Source organism: Aquila chrysaetos, chromosome 2, assembly GCF_900496995.4.
Source record: "Aquila chrysaetos chrysaetos chromosome 2, bAquChr1.4, whole genome shotgun sequence".
In the NCBI taxonomy this organism is placed as follows: Eukaryota; Metazoa; Chordata; class Aves; order Accipitriformes; family Accipitridae; genus Aquila; species Aquila chrysaetos.
This window is the reverse complement of record NC_044005.1, coordinates 27,602,826-27,613,362: the sequence shown is the minus strand read 5'-3', so window position 1 is coordinate 27,613,362 and position 10,537 is coordinate 27,602,826. Positions and strand designations below refer to the sequence as shown.

General features: G+C 39.0%; 1 protein-coding gene across 5 annotated transcripts in view; it reads left to right on the top strand.

Annotated features, from left to right (window-relative positions):
- Window positions 1-9,040, top strand: part of ZNF410 (zinc finger protein 410) — a 23,331-nt gene extending 14,291 nt beyond the window's left edge. For 4 of the 5 annotated variants that reach the window (XM_030042479.2, XM_030042489.2, XM_030042496.2 and 1 more), the window contains 8 exons: window positions 303-438; window positions 732-965; window positions 1,260-1,451; window positions 2,540-2,723; window positions 3,548-3,729; window positions 6,489-6,578; window positions 7,723-7,848; window positions 8,406-9,040. In XM_030042479.2, the coding sequence (XP_029898339.1) occupies window positions 303-438; window positions 732-965; window positions 1,260-1,451; window positions 2,540-2,723; window positions 3,548-3,729; window positions 6,489-6,578; window positions 7,723-7,848; window positions 8,406-8,590 (1,329 nt within the window). In that variant the 3' untranslated portion in view covers window positions 8,591-9,040. The remainder of the gene's footprint in view (window positions 1-302; window positions 439-731; window positions 966-1,259; window positions 1,452-2,539; window positions 2,724-3,547; window positions 3,730-6,488; window positions 6,579-7,722; window positions 7,849-8,405) is intronic. The other variant, XM_030042509.2, reaches the window with a different exon arrangement.
- The last annotated feature ends 1,497 nt before the right edge of the window (window positions 9,041-10,537 follow it).

Here is a 10,537-nt window from a genome sequence, read left to right as displayed (position 1 = left end):
TGGTAAAAGGTAATTTAAAAGGAATATAGCCTAAGTAGCTTTCAGAGTGGTCTGCAACGATCCAGAGCTGTTTATTGTATGTTAAAGAAATGAGAATTTTATAGGTACTTCAGAGATGACAAATACAAACAAATCCTTCTTTGTCATTAATGTAAATTGAAAAGCTTCCATTTACTTTGATGTGTATTCATGGGATTATATTCAGTGTCTCCTACAAGACAGTAGAGGGTAATGGACTGGGTTTAGTACCTTTTTAAATAGTTTGTGCTGCCCTTGACCTAATCTTCAGTATCTTTTTTCAGCTGCTGGTTCAGTTTGTTCAGAATACTTCTATTCCACTGGGGCAAGGGCTGGTGGAATCAGAACCAAAAGACATCACCTGTCTTTCTCTCCTTCCTGTTACTGAGACCTCAGAATGCAACAGACTCATGTTGCCAGGTAAAATCTATGCAGCAGATCTTTGCAAGCATGCCCTTAATACAGCGGTCTTTACTGCACCACGGTGGCCCACTGCGTCTTGCTGATAAGGCATTCCAGGGGGTGGAGGAGAAAGTTCAGAAGGGTGACTGAAATTTTCCCATTTAACAGTGCAGTCTGACTAGTTAGAGAATTCCTTCCTCCTCCAATCTCTCTCAAGTTCTATTTTTTTCCTAAAAAAATAACTTCATAGGTATCTTTTAGTCATAGTGTATTTATACTTTCATTTACTCTGGTTTCCCTTTCTTCACTAGATGATGAAAGAGATCTCACTCCGCCAAGTCACACTAATTCTTCCAAAGATGTTTCTTCATCTGCTGTCTTGAGAAGTCTCCAGGTAAATGTGGGCCCTGATGGAGAGGAAACAAGGGCACAGAATGTACAGAAACCATCTGACCTTCTGTCAACTCCAGAGACTTCCAGTTTATTGCAAGACCTCCAGCCCAGTGACAGCACTTCATTTATTCTTCTCAACCTAACACGAGCAGGTAATTCTCCTTCTGTTTGTCTGACTGGATATGTCTCAGACAGCAGAATGCAGGAGATGCAAGTGCAACTCTGTCCCTGCTGCTTATGAGGGTAAAGATAATGAAATTTGCTGGGCATTATTGGGTATTTCAGGAGCATTTAATTATCAGCAGCTTTCTACAATGTAGAGGTCAGTGAAGACTTTTTCAGTGCAGCTATTGCATCTATGCCATCAACACTAGCCTCTGGGAAACAAAAGAAATTTGCCTCTGTTACATTATCCTTCTGTTTCATGAAGTTGTCTTCTTTTCTAGGGCTGGGGTCTCCAGCAGAGCACTTGGTGTTTGTTCAAGATGAAGCAGAAGATTCTGGGAATGACTTTCTCTCTCATGATAGCACAGACAGCAGTACCCCATGGTTCCTACGAGTGCAAGAATTGGCCCATGACAGTTTAATTGCTGCCACTCGGGCACAGCTCGCTAAGAATGCCAAAGCAAGCAATAATGGTAGGAAATCCCCTGATTCTGTCTCGAAAGTTGAATGTTCCATATAAGGCCCCTAGTTTCAGCTTGTTTCTTCCTCTATTTCATTCTCTCTTGCTTTTAATCTGTTCTGACATCTTCAAATCATCAGTGACAGAATTATACGGAACAACCATGTATTTTTTCTGCGGTATAAATAGGTCCTCAGTTTTTCTCAGGGAATGAACTTTAGTGGAGCCAGCAGTTCCATTGTAGTCTGCCTGTTCTCTGGTACATGTAAAGAGTATCTTCTTTCTGACTGCAGCTGCTTGTATTTCAACTTTCATTTTCACTTTCAAGTGTCTATTTTTAATGCATACTGTAATTCATACTTTCTCCTTAGCTCCACTGGGTTTGGAGATGAGCTTTCTGGAGAGTACATAATTGGATTTAGTCACATGCTTTGTGACTTAAGTATTTTAATAAATAGTTGCAAACAAATGCAATGTCTTTTTTTTTTAGCTAAGGTGTTTTTAAAGAGCTATCCTACCTAATACTTAAAATTGGTTGGTTGATATTGATATAGAGACCATTTTTACAATTTTTGATGCATTGGCTTTCTATTCTTCTTAGAATCATAGAATGATAGAATCATTTAGGTTGGAAAAGACCTTCAAGATCATGGAGTCCAACCATCCTCCATGCCCACTAAACCATGTTCTGGAGTACCCCGTCTACTCGCTTTTTGAATACCTCCAGAGATGGTGACTCAACCACTTCCCTGGGCAGCCTATTCCAACGTCTGACAACCCTCTCAGTAAAGAAATTTTTCCTAATATCTAACCTAAATCTCCCTTGCCGCAACTTGAGGCCATTTCCTCTCGTCCTTTCTTGTGATAAGCCTCATCTGGTAGCAGCTGATCGGATACAGATAGCTTGTTGGGAATAGTTTATGGGCCTGGTAAGGTTTGCAAATCGGTGTCTGATCCCTGTTATGGGCTAGGCAGCAGCATGTAAGGCATGGTAAACAATTAGTAGCCAGGCACATACCTGCTTTACAGTCCTGTATCATATATGATGCTCTTTTTATCTATTAAATTTGACACATTATAGTAATCTGTATCTTTTTTTAGATCTTGGTGGACTTTTTCTTCCAGGTGAAAATGTTCATCTTTGCTCAGGAGATGGGCAGCCGAAAGACTCTAGCCCCATTCCTCATTTATCTCGTGTGGAAAGGAAGCTGAAGTGCACAGTTGAGGGCTGTGATCGGACATTTGTGTGGCCAGCTCACTTCAAGTATCACCTGAAAACACACCGGTGAGCAGAATAAAGCTATATGTTGTCATGACTTTGAAAAACTGTGCTCTCTATTTGTGATAGTGTTAGTTTTTGACATTGACAAGCTGTGAAAACCTGGTATTACTCTTTGAAATACTAGGCCTGTTGCTTGCTTTAGGTCATTTATGTTGAAACACTTTGACCAGATTTAAATTATTTTTGCAGGTCATTGTTAGTGTTTGGTTTAGAATATTTGTATTTTAACAGGTGCTCAATAAAGAGCATCACCATCACTTCTGTGGTATAGTGAACATTAGAACTTCTAGGATGCTATCATATTTTTACATGCCCTTGAACAAAGTTGCTTGCTCTAACAAATGACTGTATTTTTATTTAGCTAAGAAATTGGCAGTCTCTAAGGTAAATTTTAGATGAGAAGCTTAAAAACTGGGAAGGACTCCAATACACATGAGCCCATCATCTTGCCCTGAGACAAGGCCAGCAGTAATTGCATATGTTATATGTACACATACAGTCATTTTTTATCCTCCAGTGACTGAAATTCCACAATGTTCCTATATAACCTGTTGCACCGCTTTACTAAATCATTCTGGGTAGAGAATAGGCAAGGTAATATGATGAAAAGATATTACCTGAACAAATTCTTCCAGTGGACCACCCAGACTCTAGTTCCTTAGGACTAATTTAGGTCACTCACTTTGGTTGAGTCTCTCCATTTTCTGATATAATTAATTTTGGTTTAAATGTTTCTGCTTTTTATTTAATTAAAAAAAGAAGTCAAGTGTTCCTGAAAAATACATTGCAGTAGGTGGTAATGAAGCAGCTATTTTGTTGCTTTCCAGGAATGACCGCTCCTTCACCTGCCCAGCAGAAGGCTGTGGAAAAAGTTTCTACGTCTTGCAGAGGCTGAAGGTGCACATGAGAACTCACAATGGTGAAAAACCCTTTGTGTGCACAGAGCTGGGCTGTGGGAAACAGTTCACGACAGCTGGAAATCTGAAGAACCACCTACGAATTCACACTGGTGTGTTTTAGACCTCACCTATTTGTGGTGTGCAGAGGTGGGGTCTTTACTGAGGAATAAACCACTTCCTCCTCCGTCCTCAAACTTTTGAGAATATTATGTTGTTTATCTCTGCCCTTCATTAATGTCCCTTTTCTGTCAATTCACATTGATCTATAGGTCAAATTCATCAACTGCTTACCCCCTTTACTATCCTGTATAATTTCACAGGGGTTTCACCCTTCAAATATTATATGATGATGCTGTACTCTGCTCAGACCGGTGCTCTGAAGATCCCCTTCACCCCTCAAGTTGTTTGACGGAAGGAGGGGTGTGTGCTGTTTTGGGGAGAGACTAGACTGTTCCCAAGGAAATAGTTAGTGAACATGACTGCTGTAATTGTTTTTTATAAAGAAGCTATTTTAAACTCCTGAAAGGCACAATAGCTTAGATATTTCTCCAATGTGGAGTCCTGGTGGACACAGTCGTACCTGTACTAACATCTGGCTGAATCTGACTAGTTTATGTTACCTATGCTGCTTGTAGAATGACTACATTTGGGAAATTTAGGAATGAGGAATACAGTGGAATGAGTAGCAAAAATATAGTAGCAAAGTCTAGTAGAAAAAGGCAATAATTAGAAGACAGCATTTTGGCATACAAACTGCTCTGTCTGTGCTTATGCTAATTCGGGATGTTACCATATGCTGGAGCCTATGTACTCTTAACTCATGCTCAGCTTTTTATGTTAAATAAACCAAGAACCTTTATTTCATATTGCTGTATTTTATACATGGTTTGTTTATGCTGTCTCCTCTGGAGAATTGATCCTGCCTTGTCAATATTTTTCGGAGTTGATGTACCAGCCGAAGTCTTGACAACTGCATAAAGTGCTTTAGGTGTTTTTATCCTAGAAAGTTGTTTGAGAGAGGCACACAAGTTACTGCTGAAATGATCAGCAATTTAATAGTTAGCAGAGTTCATAGTGAATATGCCAGTGGTTTTGTTTGGTTGTTTTTTTAAGCCTCAGGGTTATCACACCACTTAAACAAACGGCCCAGTTCAAGCCTCTCAGAATATTGTTAGAGATTGCCTGGTGGCCTAGGAAGGTAGCATTGCATTACAGTTGGTTAACATTTCAAAATAACCTTGACAACTGTGAGAGCACAAGGCCTCTCTAGTAAAATGAAATCACAGATTATGTGGGCCACCAGCAGCTGTTTATGCCTTCTGCCTTGCTTAAACATTACCGTATGGTATGTAGTTTGTAGATACACATGGAGAAAGGTTGCTATTTTAAAGAATTGGCAGTCTAGCTAGAACACACGGTTTGGGGGCAGATGTTGGGATGTAGTTAAAAATTATATATACCGATAATAAAATTTCGTATGTGTAGTAACAGCAGCCATAGTTTTTTCAGTTTTCTTTTGCACGTAAAGCTCCCAGCCAAGGTACAGATAAAGTTAATAGGCCCAGTTGACACATGCGCAATCCTCCATGATAGAGTGAGTGTACTGCAACCAACAGAGTAGTAGCTTCTGGAGGAGTAAATAATAATTTTCTTAACTGCAGATTGATAATGTGCAATTAAGAGTTTGACCAGATGAAAGGTGTTACAAAACTGCAGGTGTAAATAGATCTAAGGTTTGTCATAGATGGAACTGTGTGCTGTTATTTTTGTCAATGGTAGTTTTCTTCCTTCTTTCCAAGTTTTAAAATTTATAACAAGCCAGAAGGTACAGTCAGTGTTTGAGAATCTGCTACGTATTTTAGCTTTGTAACACTAATCAGAACATGCTGTGTTGATCCTTTTTACTCAGATCTGTTGAATGCTATAGTAGATAAGAAGCTGAGAAATGAACTCTAGAGAGAGGATTTCTAAAGGCAAAATCACAGTAGAAACAACTTTAAAAACAAGTTTACTGTGAAAGAACTATGTCTATGTTAGACAGTAAAATAGCTAAAATAGCTTGCTTAATCTCCTGTGGACTTGCTGTTACTCTGATACAGTAGTCTAGTTAAAGACTTGAAATCATAGTGTTAAACATGGTATATGGAGTTCTTTAGTGGGATGTTGCAGGCAAAAGTTACCTCTAGTTTTATGTAAGGCTTTTTTAAGAGAGTGTTTAGAACAGATTAATTATATTGCATTGCATTAGTGTAGTCACCTCCCAATTTATCATCATTTAGGCAAATACAAAAATAGCTGTGGAGATATATAAAAATAACAAATTCCAGCTTATGAGAACAAATTGTGCCTTGAATTACTGTTCCTCCACACATAAATATAAATGACTGACACATCTCTAATGGGATTGTGGCAAGTTCAGCCTGATCTGAAATAAAGTATAGAATCTGATATGGAGGGATTTTTGGCACTGAGAGGCAGAAAGGGAACAGGATCCTGGGAGTGTGTGAAGTAGAGAGCTGGTTGTTAAGAACTGCATATAGAAGATAGATCATAGTCCAGGTACTTTTATATTACTCTTCTGGTATTTATATACTTGGAAGATCTATTTAGAAACAGTGGACCCTTGCTTTGCTTTCAGTGAATGATGATCTAAGAATATTTCAGAAAGAATGCCAGTGTTTCCTCTTGAAAGCTGATGAAGATAATGCTTTAAAAGCCTTAGAAAGCATATGTGTAATTTCTATTGAACTTTGTTGCGTGTAAGGCCAAAAGGGAGAATGGGGTAGAGATCTCCAGGCTGTTCTCACGGACTTGGACAATCAGATCAAGTTGTGATCCCAAAATCTAAAAACTTACTTTTCCCTTGTAGGGGAAAAACCCTTTCTGTGTGAGGCACAGGGATGTGGTCGCTCCTTTGCTGAATACTCCAGCCTTCGGAAACATTTGGTTGTCCACTCAGGTAAGAGTCTTCATCTGACATTCTGTGACCTATCTTAGAGAACGTCTTTGTTGTAGGACTTTGATTTGATTTCCTTAAGAAAAATCCCCTAGTTTCTACAGGACTTCTGGTCATAGTGTTTCACTACTTCCTTTGTGGTGCCTGTAGCCTGTACACTTTAATCTTTTCTGTTGTTTCTGTTTCTAAATTTCATGTTTCTAAATTCAAATTACATTTTTAAAATTTAGTTTTTAAATTGTTTCTAAAATGTCATGAAGCTGGATATCTGTTTCATAGCTACCATTTTCTTATTTAAAAGAGAGAATCTAGCACCTTTATGTATTAATCAAAGCCATTCAAATCTGAAATCTCTCATGAGTGGGTTTCTGCCATAGGTAGCGTTTTCCTTTATTTTTTAATACTACATACTTGTAATTGGACAAAGCATTAGATGGAAATGTATTTCACAAGTGATTCAAAGCTTCTGCCTTCTGTTCTGACTAATCTATCCTAAATATCATCAGCATATGATGAATATGGCATGTCTGGGGAAGGCGAGATTTTATTGGGGTAGTAACTTTTGGGACTACCCAAGTTCTCCATGCTTCTTCTTTCCTGTCTCCTTGGCTTCCATGCTATTGAGCTCACACGTATGGACATCATACTTGTTGTATTGTGAAAATGATAAACTGCTCTGTAAAACGGAAATCCTTTCACAGTGACAAGTCATCATCCGGTCTCTGCTCAGTAATGTAAACCAGATGCTGCAATTTGTTGTGTGATGGCAGGAGATAGCTTCCTTGCCTCTGCTTCCTTGCTTTTGGTTATTTTATTCTAGGCATGGGACATCAAACATTTCCATGTAACTGAGTAAGAGATTCCAATTAACTTGTTCCCTCTCATAAATCAGACTTGAAGACTTTATGTTACTCTTCAGACTTGAGTTTTGCAACAGCTGGCAATACTGATATAAAAAACTCTTCTGTTCTAGAAGCTTGTTGCTCTCCAGGAAGCAGGAATATTTCTCATTTGTTTTTTTCACTGATAATTAGCACCAGTGCTGTCAACAGCCATTTCAAAACAGTATTATTGGCTTCTTGGTTGATGAGGTCTTTATTCCCAATTTTGTAATTCTTGGGATATTTTTTCCCCCTTCAACTCCAAGGAGTGAAGCCCCATCAGTGCCAAATTTGTGGGAAGACATTTTCCCAGAGTGGTAGCAGAAATGTGCATATGAGGAAACACCACTCCCGAATTGGAACAGCTGGCAGCAGAGAGCGAGAACAGACAGGTAAGGAAGGGAGGGCACTCTCTGTGGGGAAGAAGTGCAGGAAAGAATTAGTGGATGGTCAGAGAGAAGGGAAGATGTTTTTCCTGAAAATATGAGACCACAAGCCAGTAAGGAACAAAAGACTGTTCCTCTTGGAGATGAGGATGGATTGCTCACCCTCCTCTTGTAGAATAGAAGACAAAGGTGTATTTCTGTATTGTGGTCAAGGGGCAGATAGGTTTATTGTTTTCAAAATTAACGTGAATCTAGTATCTTTTTTTTACATGAAATCTGTGCCCTTCGTTATGTATTCTTGTTGTAAGCAGCCTGGGTTTTTATGCAATGTGAATTATTTAAAGAGAAAGCCAAGCCAGCATGAGATCCCACTATACTAAGGCTCAAAACAGTAAGTATAGGAGTTACCATCCATTGGAGCGCAAGATGCCCAGAGAGTAGGAACAGATAAAGTAGGTATCTAGGGAAGAAGTCTATGTGACTTGAAGGGGGCAGGGATTGTATCTTATATTGCAGTATCATTACATTGTGAGAATTTTATTTTACCCCTTTTTTCACAATAGAGTCACTGATGGGCAGCAGTTTGCTGGAAGAATCTACAGTGCATAGTAAGAATCTCATCTCCATGAACTCTCAGCCCAGCCTTGGCGTCGAGTCTCTGCACCTGCCAGACACTGAGTCTATTATTGGAGTAGAGGAGGGTGAGACCAGCTGCTCTTTTTTCCGCCCTCTTATATGTGGTGACTGAAGTGGGATCGATCATTCCTCGTAGAGGCTCACCATATTGCAGTGGGATGAGTGAACGTTGCTTTAACTGTGCACAGAGCGGGTGGGTAGATGGAGAATGAATCATAAAACTGGAGTTGGAGAAGACCTACTGGACCAAGTTTCTCTCTTGCAGAGCTTAAAAGGTGAAGTCTGCTGCTTAGGTGTCATTTAGCCCATGTCGTGAAACGCCATTTCAAAACTGTTCATGCAGTCCATTCTCCTAAAGCCTAAAGTGTTTGTTTTGCTGGAGCACCTAGAAGCCCCAGTTAAGGACCCGGACCTCATTGTGCTAGGCACTGTACAAACATTCGGTATCTTGAGCAACAGGCCTTCCTTCCATCCTTTACCTTCAGAGACTATATTCTAATACATCTCACTGTCAGAAGCTGACTCACTATCTGAAATAAATGTACTACTTGATATCATTTAATTACATTTGCTGTGTTCTTTTCCTGCTTTCCCCAGTCACTTTTTCCTCCAAAATTTGTTTGGTATATCAAGCCCTTTAAATGAGTCTACCATGTAGATGTTTTGAATTTTTGTTAAAGACTTTCTTCAGAATTGGCATTTTTAAGAATGCAGAGTTTTGCTAAGATACTATGCGTCTATAATAGCTCCTATGTGAAGAGAATGCTTTGAGTTTATATTGCTCCCTAGCTGAATGTAAAGGTAGTGCTGTTGTCGGTAAAGGTACTGTAATTTGGAGGTTCTTGCAGGAGCTCCACCAGGTACCTGTGAATCAGGATCTGATGTGGTTTGGCTACCATCTCATCAGCTGATGGGAGATGCTCCAGTGAGATGTCTTCTTTACTACAGTATTTTTATAGGTTAGCTGAATAGGCTGTAATTCTTTTAACTAAAAATAACAAAATTTTTTCATAAAATGCAAAAATCCAGAACAAAAGTTGAAATTCTTTATTTCCATACCATTTTTGGGATACGTTAAGAGATTACAAATCTCTTTTAGGATTACAGAAGTGTAATCCTACTTTCAGAAAAACACTTTGTTTGGCAAGAAAGGTGCTAGTGAGTTTCAGTTACTTAGTCTGATGCTTTTACTTTCATCACCATTTCAGCAATTTCTGTTTAGGGACCAATATTAAGACTTTGATTTATCTGTTACTGTATTCATGCATGTCACCTTAGTATTTGTTAAAGGAATATGGCATAATATCCTATATTCATTTAAAGTCAAGCCTTTGTTCCTCCTTTCTTAAGGTTTTCCTTTACACTTCACATACTTCGAATTTTTTTTTTCTAGCATCATCAAGTATTACTATGGAAATTAGCAACCAATTTTAGTAAATACCCCTTAAAATGTATGTTTTAAAATTTCACTCCCAGTGCTCCAGATATATGTATACAAGCCCAGTGGGCTTTAGACCACAGACCTGGAGCATGGAAGAAATCTTCTTTCCTTCTTCTTTCAATGTGACAAGGCATGGTGACAATATGATTACATCACTGCTCTTCTCCAGGGGATACAGCAGAAGGAACAGCCTTTGTGTGTCCTGCACAATTAAACTTACGTAGAAACTGGCACACTGATAACAGCCTTCCTTGAACCCTCCCATGTGCTTAAGCCTTTTCTCAGTGTGGAGATTGAGTCGGTAAGGAGGACTGCTGCAGCCCAATGCATTCAGCTATGTATTGATCTCTGTGGAAGTGTAACAGAGCAGCCTAAAACCACGGGGCCATAAATTCCTGGATCTGGTACTTATGATTAAAAATGTCATTATCTCAGTTTTATATCTTTATCTAATGTGGTAGCTCTTACAGGTACTGTATTTCTGATTTGATGATGAGGTTTTGTTGTTGCAGTGTAAGGAGAAATGGATTGAGGTGACACAGGTGAAAAGAGACACAGCTGCTATTTAAAAAGTGAGGAAAAGATGATTGATAAAGAAATTGGACAATGCAGAAACAG